Source organism: Salvelinus alpinus, chromosome 11 (assembly GCF_045679555.1).
Source record: "Salvelinus alpinus chromosome 11, SLU_Salpinus.1, whole genome shotgun sequence".
In the NCBI taxonomy this organism is placed as follows: domain Eukaryota; kingdom Metazoa; phylum Chordata; class Actinopteri; order Salmoniformes; family Salmonidae; genus Salvelinus; species Salvelinus alpinus.
This window is the reverse complement of record NC_092096.1, coordinates 49,547,353-49,568,494: the sequence shown is the minus strand read 5'-3', so window position 1 is coordinate 49,568,494 and position 21,142 is coordinate 49,547,353. Positions and strand designations below refer to the sequence as shown.

General features: G+C 42.6%; 1 protein-coding gene across 8 annotated transcripts; it reads right to left on the bottom strand.

Moving 5' to 3' along the window:
• Positions 1-6,493: 6,493 nt before the first annotated feature.
• LOC139534869 (phosphatidylinositol-3-phosphate phosphatase MTMR1-like) lies at positions 6,494-19,462 on the bottom strand. 8 transcript variants are annotated; one of them, XM_071334362.1, is made up of 18 exons: positions 19,043-19,462; positions 17,626-17,728; positions 17,445-17,471; positions 17,007-17,030; positions 14,665-14,740; positions 14,264-14,358; positions 14,012-14,119; positions 13,577-13,678; positions 13,331-13,414; positions 10,699-10,848; positions 10,210-10,398; positions 9,602-9,787; positions 9,309-9,467; positions 9,035-9,082; positions 8,833-8,925; positions 8,535-8,648; positions 8,222-8,398; positions 6,494-7,866 (listed from the first exon to the last, which is right to left on the bottom strand). In XM_071334362.1, exons 1-18 carry the CDS (start codon positions 19,165-19,167, stop codon positions 7,693-7,695), a joined length of 2,034 nt encoding a protein of 677 aa, XP_071190463.1. In that variant the 5' UTR covers positions 19,168-19,462; the 3' UTR covers positions 6,494-7,692. The 8 variants fall into 8 exon arrangements, with proteins under 8 accessions (XP_071190463.1, XP_071190466.1, XP_071190464.1 ...); XM_071334365.1 differs by having other exon boundaries at positions 17,626-17,720; positions 19,043-19,173; XM_071334363.1 differs by lacking the exon at positions 17,007-17,030.
• Positions 19,463-21,142: the final 1,680 nt, after the last annotated feature.

Genomic DNA, 21,142 nt, shown 5'->3' with positions numbered 1-21,142 from the left:
TTTGCAAATTATGGTGGAAAATAAGTATTTGGTCAATAACAAAAGTTTATCTCAATACTTTGTTATATACCCTTTGTTGGCAATGACAGAGGTCAAACGTTTTCTGTAAGTCTTCACAAGGTTTTCACACACTGTTGCTGGTATTTTGGCCCATTCCTCCATGCAGATCTCCTCTAGAGCAGTGATGTTTTGGGGCTGTTGCTGGGCAACACGGACTTTCATCTCCCTCCAAAGATTTTCTATGGGGTTGAGATCTGGAGACTGGCTAGGCCACTCCAGGACCTTGAAATGCTTCTTACGAAGCCACTCCTTCGTTGCCCGGGCGGTGTGTTTGGAATCATTGTCATGCTGAAAGACCCAGCCACGTTTCATCTTCAATGCCCTTGCTGATGGAAGGAGGTTTTCACTCAAAATCTCACGATACATGGCCCCATTCATTCTTTCCTTTACACGGATCAGTCGTCCTGGTCCCTTTGCAGAAAAACAGCCCCAAAGCATGATGTTTCCACCCCCATGCTTCACAGTAGGTTTGGTGTTCTTTGGATGCAACTCAGCATTCTTTGTCCTCCAAACACGACGAGTTGAGTTTTTACCAAAAAGTTATATTTTGGTTTCATCTGACCATATGACATTCTCCCAATCTTCTTCTGGATCATCCAAATGCTCTCTACCAAACTTCAGACGGGCCTGGACATGTACTGGCTTAAGCAGGGGGACACGTCTGGCACTGCAGAATTTGAGTCCCTGGCGGCGTAGTGTGTTACTGATGGTAGGCTTTGTTACTTTGGTCCCAGCTCTCTGCAGGTCATTCACTAGGTCCCCCCGTGTGGTTCTGGGATTTTTGCTCACCATTCTTGTGATCATTTTGACCCCACGGGGTGAGATCTTGCGTGGAGCCCCAGATCGAGGGAGATTATCAGTGGTCTTGTATGTCTTCCATTTCCTAATAATTGCTCCCACAGTTGATTTCTTCAAACCAAGCTGCTTACCTATTGCAGATTCAGTCTTCCCAGCCTGGTGCAGGTCTACAATTTTGTTTCTGGTGTCCTTTGACAGCTCTTTGGTCTTGGCCATAGTGGAGTTTGGAGTGTGACTGTTTGAGGTTGTGGACAGGTGTCTTTTATACTGATAACAAGTTCAAACAGGTGCCATTAATACAGGTAACGAGTGGAGGACAGAGGAGCCTCTTAAAGAATAAGTTACAGGTCTGTGAGAGCCAGATATCTTGCTTGTTTGTAGGTGACCAAATACTTATTTTCCACCATAATTTGCAAATAAATTCATAAAAAATCCTACAATGTGATTTTCTGGATTTTTTTTCTCATTTTGTCTGTCATAGTTGAAGTGTACCTATGATGAAAATTACAGGCCTCTCTCATCTTTTTAAGTGGGAGAACTTGCACAATTGGTGGCTGACTAAATACTTTTTTGCCCCACTGTATGTATGCGCAATCACACACACAAAACACACATTTTACATGTATGCACACACACACACACACACAGTCAATAAAGGCCACTGGTTTGCTAACTAACAATGAGCATCTGAATGTTGGACAATCTTGGATAAATCTTATACTATCAACAGAAATGTGATGATTCCTACTGAGGCTTTCTATACTGCTGCAGTTCTATACTATATCTCACTGCTGTCTCTCACTCTCACTGGCAATACATTATGGAACAACATTCATCAATCAATGAAACCCAATAAAATTATTTGAAAAGAAAAGAAACCCCAAGACTCTGGACTCTGCTTAAATTTTTTATATCTGTGGAATATCTGAAGGTTTTTATTGACAGTGGCTCAAACACTGGACTGGGTGTAAGTCTGTTTCTGTTCTTGCCAACTCCATTGCTGTCGTTGTCAAGACAAACAGTTTGGTGTGACAGGGAGTAGGCATGAAAACACAAACAGACAGGCACTCAGGCTAGCTCATATACAGATATGACATGTTTCCGAGGGGGTTGGGATTTATTTAGAGTATTCACAGAAGCACCAAAGCATAATACCGAATGCTTGACATGTTAGATGACTGAAAAAAAACACATGGTAAAACACAGAATGCTAAAAAATCTGTGAGCAGCAATGAACGGGGTTCACAGGATGACAGGAAAGACACAAGATCAGTTGGATAACAAAGCAATCACTCCATCATGTAGGACAGGGTTCCCCATCTGGTGGCCCGCAGGCTGAATTTGACCCACAGGTGATTTTATTTGGTCCCCCAAGTTTTCAGAGCAAAATGTTTTATTTCATTTCTATTGTTGGACATAAAAAAAACATAAAATCAGCTCCAAGTGATTTTAATTATGGAAATCTGTTCCAAAGTATTCCAATGCATAACATGTGATCGTATACAATTGTAAGCAAAGTTTGAAATTATGTTTTAGTCAAGTATTATATTTGTTTGGGCTTCTTGCGGGCAATTTACAAAGTATTTGTAATAGTGTTCCGGCCCCCTGACCATCTGCTCAAGAAAAAAAATCAGCCCGCAGCTGAATCTAGTTGATGATCCCTGCTGTAGGAACTATTTCCTTTATGCTCAATCAGTGAACGCATTACCATGTTTCTCTCTCAATACCACAAGGATGATGCAAGTGAAGTTTAGTCTAGTACTGTAGGTTGGTTATCTTTGAATGCAACAGGTAATCATTCAAAACATTTTACTTAATGTATTTAGTTTATATACAGTGGGGTCTGAAATGATTGGCATCCTAGATAAGGATGAGCAATAGTGAATTCTAAAGATGCTTATCAATAAAGTAGTCAAAAGTTTAGCATTTGATTCCTAGGAGGCAATGACTACATCAGGCTTGTGAGTTCATTTTGGTTGTGTTTCAGATTATTTTGTGCCCAATAGAAATGAATGGTAAATAATTAAGTGTGATGAGTCACTTTAATTATAAATAAGAATAGAAAATATTTCTAATCCAAATTAATGTGGATGCTACCATGATTACGGATAATCCTGAATGAATCGTGAATAATGATGAGTGAGAAAGAGGGTTAAAGAACATACCCCCTCGCAGCCGGCCGCAACCGGGAGACCCATGAGGCGGAGCACAATTGGCCCAGCAAAGTCCGGGTTAGGGGAGGGTTCGGCTATATTCCGACCACGTAATATGGCAACAATATGCAATATTTCACATTGTTTGTCTGCATAAATTAAATATAAAAAAATTTTATGAGACAAAGTCCGCCTGACCAATAGTTATTGCTCTAGTATCCTATGGTGCCAATGACATCTATAGTCCCACCAACTGGTCTGGTGCAGCCAACTAAGGTCCAGGCTGTATCACAACCGGCCGTGATATCACAACCGGCTGCTGGGCACAATTGGCCCAGCGTCGTCCATCTTTGACTGGTGTAGGCCGTCATTGTAAATAATATTTTTTTCTTAATGACTTGCCTAGTTAAATAAAGGTTAAATAAAAAAATATATTTTTTAAAGGTTGCAGTGACTTAATATTCACACAGCTTCTAAGGCCATATACATACGGTTTACATACCAAATTCCATGGCCCCATGTCCATCGGTTAATTTTTTATAGCCCTGGTGTGGGCGAAGCAAACTCCTGTGACTGGCATACGCCCCCAAAAGACATTTGCTTGAAAAACGAGTGAAGCTACAATATCACTGTTTGTCTCTCTTGAGACACCATAGCAACAACATAGCCAGTATACACTTCCTCAAAAAAGTCAGAATTAATCTAAGATAAATCAAGAATTCTGTAATTAATGTTGACATTTTTGGTCTTAGTCGTGCAATTTTACATCAAACTAAGATGTTTGGTGCAGTATTTATCAAGCGATTTTTTTTCTCATGAAAACTAGTTGTCTCTCGTTGAATAAAAAACACTTAATTGAAGAATCCTGTCCATAGTTCCCACTCCTATTACGAGTAGTACCGTTGACCATCAGTGGGCGTAGACTTCGGCTACCAAACCGACTTGCCTCAAACATTTTTGTGTGTGCGAACAGTCGGCAAAAAATAACAAAAACCGTCAAAATGTTGTCATAATATTTGCAAACTGTTTTGACTGGGAAGCATGTGACAGGCTTTAAGGTTCATGAGAAGATGATTTTTCACATTAGCATATGTGCTAACGTGCATCTATATGTACAGTGTGGCCATATCTGAATGCGGAAACTATTTTTCCCCAAAACCACTAGACTGATGTAATGATGTAAAGAAAACATCTGGAGTGAATCTGCCGTACGGTTCATGAGAATATGATTGCAGATCATTCTGAGCATTAGTGTTACATATGCAAAGAATCTTGCCACCAACAAAATGTTGAATATTTGAGGCATAAAACCATCGAAGCTCTGCAGATTTTGTTATGAGGGTACAGAATCAATAGACCATTTATTTTCGTATTGCCTTCAGGTAGCCGGTTTCTGGTCTCAGGTTCAGGAATGGCTGAAAATGCATAGCATTGATCTAAAATTGACCCTAGAAATTGTCCTGTTAGATCTGGAGAGACCGGGTCAGTCAATTACTAATACTCGTAGCAAAAGTATTTATCTTCAACTCACAGTCTGTGGATTCTATTCGATCAGATAGATTGAAATTGTACGTTAAACATCACAGCATAGTTGAAAGATATGTGTCGCGTAGAAACCCGAAGTGGGTGGCCAGCAGAGACAGATGGGATGGGCTGAGGGAAGCTCAGGATTGGTATGTGGAATTGGAGACAAGTGGGAGTGGATGCTGTGTGGGAGATAGAATGATGGTCAAAGATAAAAGTTAATGGTCAAAGATAAAAAAGTCAAAATAAAACATTAAAAAGTTCTCGGGGGTGGGGAATGGAATTAATTGTATTTTTAATTGTACATTTTTCTTGCTGGGGGGGGACTGTGGGAGGGGTCTCAAATGGTTGAGGGACAGCTATTGGGGAACTGGGGGGGGGGGGGGGTCTTGGAGGGTTCGGGTTCACGTTTTTTGGCCTGGTGGTAGATCGGTCAACGTGCCCTTGAGCAGGGCATTGACCCTGGATGCTTCTGTGTGTTGCTCTGAATGGGAATCTGTTGGATGACCGGTATGATATAGTTGTTGAGCGGCTTCACTGCAAGTATATTGTATGTTTCGAATATTCAATAAATTATGTTAATAGTTTCCTTGTTTAAAAAAATATTAATACCAAAATAGCGACAAGTTTCAAGTTGATAGGCCACTGTGAGGTGGTTTAAATGTACACACAGATTTTTGATTTGTCAATAACTCTGCCATCTATTGACCAATTCCTTAGCTTTTCTCAAACTATGGGCCTACATTCAATTTGGTCATATAGTTCAGGGGAAGAAGATTTTACGTTTTTTTTATAGCATATTACCATATGTGCTAATACTATTTCTCAAACTCCTTAGGGACTATTGTGAGTCCAAATACCAAATTGAGTTTCTGACTTTTAGTCCATGAGAATATTTATGATTATTTTAAGCATTACCATTATATAGTCATAAAAGTAAATTGTTAAGTTTCCTTTTTTAATTTCAATGCCAAACTTAACATGGATTACCCTAAAACATTTCCAGTTGATTCCAGGCCATTGTGGAGTGGATTTACAAAGGATATAAATACACGTCAAATCAAATGTCCTGATTTATCAATAACTCAGCCATCTCTTAACCAATCATTTAGCTCAGGGGTAACAAACTCATTCCACAGAGGGCCGAGTGTCTGCAGGTTTTTCCTTTCAATTAAGACCATCGGGTTCCGGTGGGAAGGAGAAAAAGGGGAAAGGGTATACCTAGTCAGTTGTCCAACAATGTATTCAACTGAAATGTGTCTTCCGCATTTAACCCAACCCCTCTGAATCAGAGAGGTGCGGTGCGGCTGCCTTAATCGACACCCACGTCTTTGGCGCCCGGGGAACAGTGGGTTAACTGCCTTGCTCACCGGTAGAACGACAGATTTTTACCTTGTGAGCTCGTGATTCGATCCAGCAACCTTTCAATTACAGGCCCGACGCTCTAACCACTAGGCTACCTGCCGCCCCTTAATTAGTGACCTTAATTCATCAATCAAGTACAAGGGTGGAGCGAAAACCTGCCGACACTCAGCCCTCCGTGGAATGAGTTTGACACAATGTACTTTAGCGTTTCTCAAGCTAAGTTAAGAGATGGGCCTACATACCGAATTTGGTGTTATTTGTACATTTTCAAGATGGAGGAAAATCTATCCTGACCTTATGGGTCCTTGAAGCAAATTTGTTCACCTACATACAATGTTTCAAGTCTCTAGGTCAAACGGGGCGACGGATATGAGGGCGTAAGTGAGACTGTTTATAACAGCACCACCTATAGGCCAATTGGTGCCATAAAAAAAAAAAAAATGTACACACCAAGTTACTCATGGCCTCTAGGTTCTGTGTGCCAAAATAGAAAATATGTTACGAATCGATCCTTAAGTTATTTGACCATGTCAACCCAAAAAATAACTAAAAGAAAAACAATAGGTTATAATAATTGGAAAATAAACATCACATTTACCACGGAAGAGTTCAATGAAGTTGCAGCACAGTAATGAGAACATAAACTTGACACAGGAAACAGTGGTTATAACCATCACGACACAGGAAACAGTTATAACCACCATAATACAGTAGAAACCACACATGTCAAAGACATTAAGGTTAGTTAGGCTTAAATGATATTGATCTAATCCTCGAGGAAAAGGAAATGGGTATCATAGGATAGCAGTATTGCTGCAGTGTGTCTTCAAAGCCACAATGGGGATACGAGCTCAGACCACATTACCATTGATTAACGTCGGCAGAGGGCAAGGAGAGCATCTTGGTGCAAATGGTAACCTAAAATGAGGATTTGGCATCAGCACAATGAAAGAAAAGTCACAAAGGAATACCACAGATAACAAGAGTACAAGATATAATACAGATCATATGGATATCACCATTGAATAGAAATGAAACGCACATTGAATAGAAAAAAATTACCTAAAAATGCAGAGTAAAAAAACAAGAGACTTTCAATGGAACGTGTTGATAGGAACACAACATACACAAAGGTAAACCTCCAGTCAGGGCACATTAAACGGACGGACAGGAAGAGGGGGCACATTATATTACAGAGTAATAGTTATGGCACAGCTGGATCAGGTTAAGTTAGTACAGAGAGAGAGATCTTATTCAGACTACACTCCAAATGGCACCCTATTCCCTACATAGTGCACTACTTTTGAACGGGCCCTATAGGGAATAGGCTGCCATTGAGTTGATATAACATGCTTATTAATACATGCTTACTGGAATGTGGCAGTTAAGAAGTGCTGTTGATAGTTATAAAAAATATGAAATATGAATTCAATTAGAAATTGTTGTCATTCGTAAAGAGTATACTACTTTTGGTCGGTAGAAATATATTAGTTACATCTATTTATATTTACACTTTCAACGTTCAACAAAATACTATGGTGCATTTCTCTCAATACTGTAATATTTCTTTCAACAATTACATTACCATATATCTTTTCTCTTATTTGAACACAACCAAGAACAAAACTTTGTTACAAGTGTGTACTTATTTTCTCTATGATAAAAACACTTGATGTGAAAAACTAGGGGAACACAAAGACAAACGTGTTGGTAGGGGTATGTGTGTGTATCAGACGGTGTTGTGTGTGTGTGTGTGTGTGTGTATCAGACGGTGTTGTGTGTGTGTATTTATTCAGACGGTGGTGTGTAGGGGCGTGCCCCCGCTGTGTGACGGTGATGATGTGCGTTCTGATGAAGAGGAAAGAGAGCCGTGTGATGAAGATGCTTCTCTCTGTAGCTCTTCAACCTTCCTCTGTAACTCAGCTTTCAGGAACAACAACTCCTTCAGGTTCTGGTGCACTGGCATCTGATGGGGAGAGATACATAGTTAGTAAGATATACACAAACATACAACGCATTTGGAAAGTATTCAGACCCCCTCGCTTTTTCCACATTTTGTTACAGCCTTATTCTAAAATATACTGTATATATTTTTAAATTCTAGTTTTTCTAAATAGTATATAGTACGATTAGTACACAGTTAAGCAGTTTATGTAAGAAGTAGGCAAGACAGATTTCAGACCCCACACACACACTTTTCCTTCCTTCCTTCCTTCCTTCCTTCCTTCCTTCCTTCCTTCCTTCCTTCCTTCCTTCCTTCCTTCCTTCCTTCCTTCCTCAACAAGCACACTTCCACCCCCAAACGTGCACAACACCCCTACCTGCGGCCTCATACGGGGGTTCCATCGCACGTAATACCCGGTCCACAGCTCCAGGTGTCTAACACTAGCCAGAGGGTACAGGACGTGGTGCTCATAGTCCACATAGAACGGGTTGGTGAAGTCCTCTGGTTGACTGTTGATGTAGGACCATAAAGAGACTGTCTTAGTCTGGACTTCCTGTGGAGGAAGAAGGAAGAAGAAGAGACAGATGGGCAGGAGTCAATTAACATTCCATAGACAGTTTTACTGTAAGAGACCAGCTGAGAACTGTAACTCAGCCTCCCACCCCCGCCGGTGAAGAAATGATACTTACATTGGCGACTCTCTCCTGTTCGCTGTTGTAGAGGAACGTACCAAAGAGACAGCTGTAGAGGTGGTCCAGAATGGTGATTAGGAACAACTCATTGAACTCAAATGCTGCAGGGAACTTGGAACAAATAAAGAGACAGAAAGACAGATTGAGTATAACTACACAATTACCTGTATGTGAGTGTGTGTGTGTGTGTGTGTAGCAGGGAAGTCTCACCAGATGTGCATCTACTGTGAGTGTTTGTGTCTGTGCGTGCGTCTCTGTCTGTGTGTGTGTGTGTGTGTGTGTGTGTAACACTCACCTGTCGGGTCATCTGCCAGACACAGTCTATAAATTGGATGAAGAGAGGTGATCTCTCCGAGTTGGCATGGTTCTCATCCCCATGGCCCACACGCTGAGAAACACACCCACAGGTTATTAAACACACACATACAAAGATCCCCTCACACATCTTTAAGAAAACACACAAGAAACCATGCGGACACCACACACACTCATCTCACCGCGGCGAACTTGTGTCCGAAGCTGATCCACTCCTTCTCCAGCAGCACCTGAGAAGACACACCTCTTATACTTTACTTATAACACTAATGACGACAGAGACAAAGGTTTCCCTTCCTCACTCACCACAGTCTGCTCTCCCTCTCTCTTCCCTTCCTTCCTCCTACTCACCTGAAAGCCCCTGAGGGTGCTGTAGTGGCTGTCCCCTCTTCATCACTTACCCTTTCTCTTGCTCCCACCCTCCCTCTCCCCTTCTCTCCCATCCTTCTTACTCACCTGGAAGCCCCTGAGGGTGCGGTAGTGGCTGTCCAGCATCAGCATGGCCAGAGAGGTGAGCTGGGCTGTCCGGTCCCACCCATCACTACAGTGGACCACCACAGAGGTTTTACCAGACTCCAGCTTGTCAGCTATACGCACTGCACCCACAAGGAGGACCTGGGTAGGGGGGGGGGGTGATATGTAAGGACTTGTGAAAATGTGTTGTGTGCGTATCCGTCTCTCTCCCTTGAGCCAGTGTGTGTGTATGCGCCTGTGAGCAAAAGAGAGAGAGAGAGAAACAGAGTCCTCACCCGCATGTACTCTAGCCAGTGTGTCTGGTCGACTGCAGAGTGCCAGTGAGCCTCATCGGTACTAGGGTAGACCACTTCCTTCAGTTTCCTCAGTGACTCCCTCATCACGTGGATGTTGGGGATCTCCAGGAAGTTGAGTTCTACGTTGTGATAGAAACTCTCACTCTCATAACCACCATCCTTAGCCTAGGGGAGAGAGGGATGGAAAGGACATTTAGCAGAGTGAAAAAGGGAGGAGTGGCAAAAGAGAAACAGAAGAGAAAAAAATATCAAATGAAAAAAGGGAGAGGGCAGGAGAGAGAAGAGAGGAATGCAGCAGAAGGCGAGGAAGAGATGGAAACAGACATGAAGTAATCAATAACCCTTGGAGAGCTGGTGGTGTGACATAAGAGTAACCTCAAAACAGGCAGACACAGTTACAGGACATTCACCAAAAATGCTCAAACACCGTACATACCAGACATTTACCATACCATCACTTTACGGTCACCATAAAACACAGAGTGATATAGAACATAGCTGAGATTCAAGTCAAACTTAGCTTGAACACCAATGCTTACATCACGGTCTCCAGTTGACTACATCGGTCTTAAATTGTAATAGATCACCTTGTTGTTGTCTGCCACGCTGCTCTGTCGGGCGTCAAATATGGTGAGTTTGTGCGACTGTGCGTTAGCATCCATGATGGTCTGGAGGTATCTTTCGTCCTCCTTGCAGCGCCGGTCAGAGGGTCCCACTAAAGGCTGACTGCTACGGACTATAGTGGCCTGGCTCTCCGGGTGGATCCATGACAATACCTAAAGAAGAGGAAGGAGAGAGAGAACAAGCGAGAGAGCGAGGAAGGAAGGAGAGAGTTAGCTGGCTGCTAAGGACTATAGTGGCCTGGGCTCTCTGGGTGGATTTATGGTAAACACCTAGCGGGGTACAAGGTAAGTTTCGGCATAATTTTGAAGATAACATTTGAGGAATCTTGCCAGGTAACTTTCAAAATAACAGCACATTTAAACATGTACACAGTATACACAAAGCTAGCACCAACAGGTAAAACATTATTTTTTCCCCCCACACATACCACCCCCACACATCCCCAGACGTACCGGTATGCGGTGCCTGGCCCTGAAGGCCACAACTCGTTTGAGGTCGTCGTCCTTGATGCTAGTGGGGATGACCAGCAGGGCAGGGTAGGTGTCACACACCTCATAACTACTGTTCATCTTACTGATGGTCCAACTCTCGTTGGGAAGACCCTGGTGTGGGGAGAGCAGGAATACAAGAACTTCTAAATGTAGTGAAGAACAGTTCATTCATCAGTTCTTTAACTACAGTATTGTTTAATACTATTTTCTGATTGCCCATTTCTAGAACGCCCTTCTTGCCATTAAAAACAGATATACGGGACAGTTGGATGTCTCTGGGACAGATACACTGCACACGCAAGACCATCCTTGCTACAAAGTTACAGAAAGCTAAACCAACAACCACACAAACGGATATTGGATACATTGTAAACGCAGGTCGAACGAGGAAAAAAACGTAGCTAGCAAGCTAGCATTCATTTGTTTTTGCAGAGACATCTGATGACCAAACGTGGCGAGTAATGGGATGAACATGAATTTCCTCGGTTCTTCAATGTTGCAGTCATGACGCAAGTGGCGCTATGCTGTCAAATCCTCCCACATTTTTGTAGTTTGATCAGCGGTTTTCAGCAACTGATATTGTTGAATTCAGTTGTCACATTAGCATGTTTCCTAGCAACAAACTATTTAGCTAGATTCTAGCCTAGTGTTCGATATGCAATGTGAATGATATCCTCGTAATGAACAAAGTCCCGACAAGAAGACACTGAGCGTTACGCTGTGATTGGCTCAGTGTTCTGTCACTCAAGGGGACAGAGTCACCTCCAAGTCTAAGGGTAGAGCAAAAATATTCTAGCCTATTGGGTGCTGTCATAGAGTTACATTAGATGTGCCCATCCAAGATGTCTCAAAGTCATTGGCCACAGATAAAATGACGTCAAATCACATATCTACGGTAGCTTTGATTGGACTGATCATGTCAACATCGTACTTTCAAAATCTTAGCTAGCAGTTATCATCATGAATCAACACTCCACTGGCAAATCCTTTTTAATCCTTGTCATATGAAGAGAAATGATAGATAAAACATATCGGTGCTCATCGGCCATAAACATTACACAACAAGTTGGAAATAACAAATTCAACAATGAGTGGTTTGGAAGGAATCAGTGTGGCCAACTGCAAGCATTGGAAAACAATCATTAGCCTGCTATTCAGTGGAGTGGATGTATGGTCCAAAGTCTAAGATTAAGGGTCGCTTTTCCTAGTTTAAAATAATAAACATTCAACATTGGCCATTCGGTCAACGAAGCATGATTTGTGCCGCGCTCAAAACAACTGTTAACTCGGAACGGCAAAATCTGACTTTAGAGAGTTCAAGACAACTGGGAACTCGGGGGGGGGGGAAACGAGCTACGACTGGGAAAATACGTTTTGAACTTTCATCCAACTCGGAATTGTAAAAAAGTTTGATGACAGAATTTGCCAACGAAGGGTCGCCGCGCCACCTTCCTGTTCAAGTGAGCACAGCACAACAAGGTGAGTCCAAAAATGTATTGTATGCTATTGCATAAATGATTTCATATGCATACTATAGCTAAGAAAGTAATACTAAGTGTATGTTGTGTAGTAAGCTGTTAGTAGCCCATGTTTATCACCCTAATAATTTGGTCTATTTTCACCTACTGTTCTGACTTGTGGTGCACATGTAGCCTATAACCTGTTTTTGAGAAATGTAATCATCGAATATTGTAAGAGCTTTCGTTGTCTGCTTATATGCCCCCTTTATTTATCTTACGGTTCTGAATTGGTATACAGGAAGAACACTAGGAATAGCCCATGTTCTGAATTCTGTTGCTGTACATTTCAAAAGTGCTGAACAAATAGTTATATTGACTACGTCCGTCCTAGCTCGCTCATTAATGTCTTAATCGAAATTATGGATCGCCTCTTATCCGCTTGCCGTCCCCTTATGCCATAGTTTGTACATCTCAATTGTCAGCAGAAACCAAATTTTTTTAAGCAAGTCAGCCATATCAGCTATGTTTTTTTTTAAAGGAAGTAAATGAGGCTGAATTAACTGTTTCACTGCCAAACAAGACTCCGCTGATAGCCAGGTGTAGCAGTGGTAAGGTGTTGGGACTCTGCTGTTGGGACAGCTTTATGTAGGCCCTAACAGCTTGTGGGCACCGTTTATCACCGTTCTACTTCAATTAATGTATTGTTTAGTGTTGTGGCTTTGCTGGCATGCATCCCACGTTTTTTTGCCCCACCAAGATTTACATGCTAAAATCGCCACTGGAACTAACAACCGCCAGATTTAGTGGAAAAATTTGAAGGTATGTATTCACATATCAAAATGAAAATAGAATTTAAAACATGTTATTTCTTACGGTAAATGTGTGTTTAGTTGTCCATTACTTGCAAAGTAATGTACAGAACGTCTGCATTTATCCATTACATATACGTTAGTCAACATGAAACATTTCAAAGGACTTTAAGACTCAAAGCAAATAAATCTCAGGGGATCTCTCTAATTACTAACACAGGATTTCTCCAATTACACAGACATTTCTGATTTTCTAATGTTGGAAAATCAGGAATATTATTTTTTATGTCATCTGTTCTCTTAGCTAATATCAGCCATGGTTACCTGTCTCTTGTACTCAGATATGGGATCGTACACCTTCCATCCGTCCACAAGAAACTTCTCCTTATACAGGAAGGCAAACAAGGGCTGCAAAGGGATAAAACAGGGAGAGTAAGTGACAGGTCTCAACAAATGAACAAGCAAGGATTTTAACTAAGATCACAACCCATATTGAGTTACATGCCGGCACCTATCAGAATGCTAGGGTCCTTAACTCCCGCCCTGTATTGGTTGATTGACAGGTCTTACCAGGCCATTTGATAGGGGGAAGGTGTGTTTTGTTAGAACCTCCACTATCTCTGGTTGGCTGGCGTCCTCCTTCTTATAGGCAAACCTGGGACTACGCATGTCCTGATGGAGGGAGGGAGAGAGAAAGGGGAGAGAGAGAGGAGAGGAGAAGAGAGTTTTTATAAGTAAAATCTATGAACACAAATGAAATCAGATATTCCAACAATCCTTCCTTCAACTCTCGTACACAATTCGTAAACCTGTGGGCAAGCACATGCATTTTAACAGAGAATCCTACGTGTGTGTAACTCCTGGGTTGTATTCTCTCTTACCTTACAGACTATCTCCATGTCCTATGTGTTCCCTTCATGACTCTTGCCACCGATGGCGATTGTTATGACTGCTTATAACAGCCTTGTGCAGGCTTTATAACAGTAGTAGGGTGTGCTTTCTCACCTTACAGACTATCTCCATGCCCTGTGTGTTCTCTCCATGACTCTGGACACTGATGGTCTCGAGACGACTGATCGCTCCCAGGTTCACATCCAGGATGAACGGAGTATCCTGGGAAAATAGTGGGATGAGAAAGGGACGGGAATGAGACGGGAACAGGATGGGGAAGTTTACATATAAAAGTTTTAAATAAAGAATTGGGTGAACAAGGGTCAAGCTTGAGTCAAACTTGAGTGTGTATGTGGGTGCTCTTACCCTCTCCAGGCTGATAAAGTATAGTTTATAGTCGGTGCTGGTGAGGGTTCCTGTCACCAAGCCAGTGAAGGGACAGATGTACATCACATCCTTGGCTGAGGGGACAAACAACAAAGTAAACAGACACATGTCAACAACTAGAGCTCCTCTCATATTAGGCTGAAGACAAGAGAGAGGAAAACAGAAAGGTAGAGAAAATGGGAAAAGAAGTCCAAATGGAGAAAAAGAGATCTAGAGGGAGAGAGAGAGGGAGAGGCACACAGAAAAGTAGTGGCTGGATTCGAGAGAGAGGGAGAGGCACACAGAAAAGTAGTGGCTGGATTCGAGAGAGAGCGAGAGAACGTGAGCGCGAGCGACAGCGAGAGAGAGACAGAAGACAGAGACACAGAATGGATGCCCACCCACAGCCTTGATGGTCTCTCCCGGAACCAGTGGAACCTCATCCACCTGGACCTGCATGGTTCCGTCTCTGAGAGCCTAGAACATAGAACCATAGAACCAGCTCAGAGATCTAGAACATCTGGTTCTAAGCAGAACCTTTTCTCACTGTCCGAGCTACAGCTACACAGCCAAAGAGAGGGGGAGGCAGAAGGAGAATGAAACGAAGGTTGTAGGTGGAAGAGAAGGAATGGAGAGAGAGAGGGGGGAGAAGAGAGAGTGAAAGCGACAGAGAAATAGACAAGGGGAAAGGGGCAGCAGTAGATAAGGAACAGAGGAGGCCGAAGGGGCAGGAGAGAGGGATGGAGGGAGTGATGGACAGAGAGTGAAACTTGCCAAAGCGTGGGGGGGAAGCTCAGAGTCACTATCGCCTTGGTAACAATGTCCCCTTTCCATAAAGTCCTGGACCAAGATGGGAGGCAAGGCAAGCGTGGAAGCGGAGAGAAAGAGAGAGCGAAGGGAAGAGTTAATTCTCTTACAGTTGCAAGTTATGGTGAGAGAACAAGAGAGAAAATGAGGAAAGAGAAAATGAGAGAGAGAACGTGAGAGAAAGAGAGAATGCAGAAGTGGCAGAGAGGTTGATAAAAGGGTCTTTGAGGCCTAGAAGGTCACAGAGACCGGACGTGAGCATTAAGTGGGTGAAACACTGTGGAGAAATTAGAATAGTTAGTCAGTAGAGTTCTAACAGGAAGTGAAGAAGGGAGCAAAGCTGCGACCTCACTATGGAAGAAAAAGTGATATAATCAACGGCTAATGTTTAGTATATTGCAAATCAGTCTGACAGTACTTTTGACAGCATTTCAATATGTAGGAAGTATGGTTTGAAATGACAAATGGATCAGAAAGGGTATAGAGAAGTTGAGAAGACCATCAGTTAATGAGTTTGTAGGATTTTCTGTGTATAAAAGATCATCATCATTAGCCTGGTTTCCATCCAATTGGCAACAGATTTTAATGAGAAACAATATGTACATTTTCCCACCAGAGGTGCTTACATCAAATTGACTTGTTTAACTAGGCAAGTCAGTTAAGAACAAATTCTTATTTACAATGACGGCCTACACCGGCTAAACCCGGTCGACGCTGGGACAATTGTGCGCCGCCCTATGGGACTCCCAATCACGTCCGGTTGTGATACAGCCTGGAATCAAACCAGGGTCTGTAGTGACGCCTGTAGCATTGAGATGCAGTGCCTTAAGACTGCTGCGCCACTCAGGAGCCCACGAAATTCCAATGATGGTTTTGTCACACAAATTGTTGCGTTATATAGCGAGTGTGTCCTCTCTGATATTGGCACGTGCGCTCTAGCCAACAGCTCACAGATACAGTGCAGGTATAGCCTACTTCACGATGAGATTATTATGGACAAAAGAGCGAGATTCTTTTTATTTGTCAAACGGCAGTCAAGCATCTATCATCATGTCACCAGAATAAAACCCTCTATAGTTATTGGAAAGGAGCATCAACCTCATCGCTGTGCACTTTCAGCACCCTGTGAAGTAACTTATTTCATCTGCAGCCTTAATAAACTGCACGTTTTCACGAGTCGTAGTGGGAGGACCACAACACATTATCTTGTGACTCCAAGTTCACTTCGATATGATGGTTATTATATCAATATTTGCGCATAAAGGCGATTCCACACACAATACATTTTACCGACACAAAAAGATTTTGTTGACATTTGGAAAGTTAAGCGACAAATTTGCTGTTTCCATCAGGCCCGTCGTGACATTTTTTATCCGGCATTTCCCTTACTCTAATAAAAAGGTTGGATGGAAACCTGGTTATTGATTCTGTTATTTTCCCCCCAGTTTGATTTAGAAAAGATAGAGCCACATTTGTAGGAAGTAAACAGAAACGGCTCGGTTTATTACAACCATATCTAGTGGCTACCGGAGGCTACTGACGAAACCAGGGTTCCATGAATGAAGCACAATGAAAAACATATTTCGGACTTTCTCTCGCGACCCTATTTTCAAATCAGGCGAGCCCACACGGGGTCGCGACCTCTGGTTTGGGAAACGCTGGCCTTGACCTTGAAGGCTGTAGACCCGCAGTATCTTTATCCTTGAAAGTAATAGCTACAGGTACAAACAGCATGACCACTCCTACAAACTACTGCACAAAGAACTAGCTGACAACCATAAAAATAGCAGTAGAACATCACAAATAAACGATATGTAGGTAATCACAAAGAAACACACTGCGCTGTACTTTACACACTTCTTGACAGGTTGTACTAAGATAACCTACAAATATTAAAAAGGCTGTTGGGTAGATGCCACCAGTCTTCAAATCTTACCCTGAGAACAGGCCTCTTGGACACCTGTGGGTTACAGACAACCGCACACACCGAGTTACTACACACACAACCACACTCTCCGGGTTAACACTCACATACACAAAACACACAGAGCTAAAGGATAGGCCTAGCAGACCCCTGAACAGTGGTGTATCACCGGAAGGCAAAGCTGCAACAGACGGCAAGAGAAGCATTGACACGCTGAATACAAAAGCTATAACCTCAATTCAGAAACAGACTAAAATAATGCTTTCTGAACGGTGCAAAGAGAGAGACAGACAAAAGGTTGACTGTGGCCTTTGCAAAAAGAATGACATTGCATCAATGAGTCAGTTGCTATAGAAAAGACTCAGCATAGGAAGACTACCTAAATCACTCTACACTGGGTACCAAGCACACACACACAAGCAACACTGCTGCTGCTATGGTTAACCTTACCCTTGGGAGATCTGTCCTTCTCCCAACCTGTCAGTCAGAAAACACAGGTTATGACGTGTGTGTCCAAACCTGTTATTGTGTGTGCATTTGTGTGTGTTGTCATAAGGCTGCTATTACAAACAGCAAGTGTGTGTGTGTATCAGTGCTTGTGCATGTGACCAACCACGCGTGTTTCCCCCACCTTGAAGTCTCTGGATGCAGTGTCTGGGGTTATGGATGACATCTGGCTGGAGATGGTGGCTGCTATCAGCTGCTTACACCACTCCACATGAGAACCTGTGGGACTGGGCGAGGGATGAAGGGAGAGGGGGGTGAGAGAAACAGACAGACGAAGGTATATAGGGGATATACAGAAAGACAGAGAGAGACACAGATAGACGAAGGAATATGGGATATACAGAAAGAGAGGGAGAGAGAGAGAGACATGAGGGAGAGGGGAATAGACAGAGAGAGTTCAAAGGAGAGAGGGACAAGGGGACACAAAAACAAAGAGACAGAGTGGGACAGAGGGCTCAATAGTGGTTTCAAGGGAGGGAGAAAGAGAGCAATGTTTAAGAGATACCAGAGGTAGTCAGTCAGTCACGCACAGTAGTAGGCTACATAACATTAAAAAAGCCTGTTTGCAACATCTGGGCAAAAATAGGTCGCGGTTAGGCTGATTCGTGCTGGGCAAAGCCACTGCTTTAGAACAGGGGCGTGTTCACTTGGCACAGATTAGTGATGGGCATTCCGATTTTTTTCGGCGAGCCGGCTCATTTGGCTCCCAAACGGCTCTTTTTTCACAATGTTTAAAAAAACGACCTAGAACAATAAAATAAAAAAATAATCCCCAATGTGAAGCCCAAAAGTCTGCCATTATGTCAGCTCGTGAAATGCGCATTCAAATACATTTTTAACTGGCCAAATATGGAATATTACGTTTTTCTTAAACGCACTGCAAAAAAGAGCGTGGACCAGATTTACTTGCTCTCCCCACTATTTATTGTTTATGCAGTGAGGATTCATCCTCATTATTTTGTAATTTATCTGTAGAAAATCTTTTGAGCTCAAAAAGCAGTGTGCAAAATCAGGGCGCCAAATGAACGGCTCTTTCACCGATGCGATTCAGTTCCCGACGTTCACCAAAAAGATCCGTTCAACGACCCATTACTAGCACAAATCCCTACGCCCATCTGGCGCTCTCGTTGCCGAATGCCGAAATACACAAGAGACACAGTAGCTTACTATGAATTTACTGCATGTTACAGCACAATGAAACGCTTTGAAGATCAAACGTTAAACTCTTTGAAAATAACACTAACAACATATGTCAAACAAGTACCTAAATGCATGCAGGCAGGCTATTGCCTAGGAAAGAGCACTTTTCTACAACGATAGGCCTATACACGACACCGCCCAAGAACCAATACTCAAACATAACGAACGCTGTAGTAACATTCTAAACGTTTTGTAACATATGACAAACAATGTCTAACAACTGCAGCCTACGAAAGGGAAATTCGTTCTTATATTTCTACTGCCCAGTGCAAAATCATCAGAACAGTGTAGCTAGTAACACTAACAGTTTTGTAGCGACACCGGAAAAGCTATATATTCACCTGTCCAATGTCTCCACGCTAGCCTGTGTCGATCCAGAGTTGGCCAGCGTTCGTGGCTTGTTGTTTCGATTCGGTACTCCCGGCAGCGCAGGGCTATCTCCTCCTCCAACCGACTGCTTTTCCATTTTAGTCTCCACTCAACCCCGTTTCCTTCCCGTTAGATGACGGATCAAATATGCTTCCTTTCTTTAGGTCGACAAATCTGTCGCGGCAACGTGTTTAAGAATTGACGTTGTTTTATACAGATGAGACTGACTCTTCCGCTAGCTAGCTCACAGCACGCACGAGAGAGAATACGGATGTTCGCTAGCTTCCGAGTCTCATTCTGTAATGAAATAGAGCCGGTGTGTTTATTTTGCAGACTTGAGGAAGCAGTCAGTGAGCTCAACCCTGGAGCAGGACAGCACACACCTTGCCCAGGCGAACCATTAAGATCACCCAAAATGCTCACATCCTTACTAACCAGCCTCAGCAACACATAGATTGAGGATAAATTTGAGGCCTGCTTCCAAAAAATGGTTATTACATTGTTTGTGTTCCTGCAAATGTAGGTCACAAGAGGCTTACTACATGTGGCCTATTGTAACTAACGACTGACTGAGGGCAAATGGCATCAACCAGCCTCATCAGCAACAGACGCCTAGACAGGGAAATGTAAAAGGGTGTAGGGATTTTATAGTAAGCCTGGAAAACTAATAGCCTAGATCATAAGAGGTTACTACAACATATAGCCTGATGTAGCACTGGGGGGATATTAAACATATTGATCACTTGAAAGGTCACTGGGTCGTTCCACGAAATCAATCCCATTTCGGTAATGTAAGTTTATTTCACATAATTTAACATTCGGTTATATAGGCAGAGAATTTTCCCATCTCAAGAGGTTAAATAAAAAATGGCTATATTAAGCGCCAAATAAAGTAAAAGGGTTGACGATTTCATCTTAATTCATCCAAAAATCCCTGTGTGAGAGGAGAAATGGAAGCTTATTGTGTGCAACATGGAGGTGCAATTAAATGCAAGCTTAGTTTTCTACCACAAAACACCAGAAGTTTGCCAGAAAGAGTAGAACCAGCTTACCTGCATTTACAATGTGATTGTTGTTCAACGTTTCTTTTGAAAATAATATTCACAAATTAATAGTTTCACCATATTAAAATGAGCGTTCAGTTCACATTACAGGGTTGACCTTAAAATGGTAAAATGTTTTACCTTGAAATCAATCACATCACTAATAGCTGTCTATTTACCACCACAAACCGATGCTGGCGCTAAGACCGCACTCAACGAGCTGTATAAGGCCATAAGCAAACAAGAAAATGCTCATCCAGAGGCGGCGCTCCTAGTGGCCGGGGACTTTAAAGCAGGGAAACTTAAATCAGTTTTACCTCATTTCTACCAGCATGTTACATGTACAACCAGAGTAAAAAAAACTCTAGACCACCACCAATTGTGCACTCTCAAACAATAGCATGGTATTATTTCACTGTAATAGCTACTGTAAATTGGACAGTGCAGTTAGATTAACAAGAATTTAAGCTTTCTGCCCATATCAGATATATCTATGACCTGGGAAATGTTCTTGTTACTTACAACCTCAGTCTAATCACATTAGCGCACGTTACCATCCCGTGGGGGGGGGGGGGTCACCAATCCCGTAGAGGTTAAAAGCAAAAACTAAAGCAGGAAGTACCTGTGACTCGCTCAATACGGAAGTGATCAGGACTGGAATATGTTCCGGGATTCTTCCGATGGCATTGAGGAGTACACCACATCAGTCACTGGCTTCACCAATAAGTGCATCGATGACGCTGTCTCCACAGTGACCGTATGTACATTCCCCAACCAGAAGCCATGGATTACAGGCAACATCTGCACTGAGCTAAAGGGTAGAGCTGCCGCTTTCAAGGAGTGGGACTCTAACCCGGACGCTTATAAGAAATTCCGCTTTGCCCTCCGACGAACCATCAAACAGGAAAAGTGTCAATACAGGACTAATATTGAATCCTACTATACCAGCTACGATGCTTGTTGGATGTGGCAGGGCTTGCAAACTATTACTGACTACAAAGGGAAGCACAGCCACGAGCTTCCCAGTGA

What these genes read in the sequence shown, in the direction of transcription:
- LOC139534869 (XM_071334362.1), bottom strand. Translation starts at nt 19,167, where the DNA reads ATGGAAAAGCAGTCGGTTGGAGGAGGAGATAGCCCTGCGCTGCCGGGA. An exon ending in TCCCCCTATCAAATGGCCTG is followed by an intron (nt 13,415 to 13,576) that starts GTAAGACCTGTC and finishes ATCCCTTTGCAG; the next exon opens with CCCTTGTTTGCCTTCCTGTA. An exon ending in GGGCCAGGCACCGCATACCG is followed by an intron (nt 10,399 to 10,698) that starts GTACGTCTGGGG and finishes CCTCTTCTTTAG; the next exon opens with GTATTGTCATGGATCCACCC.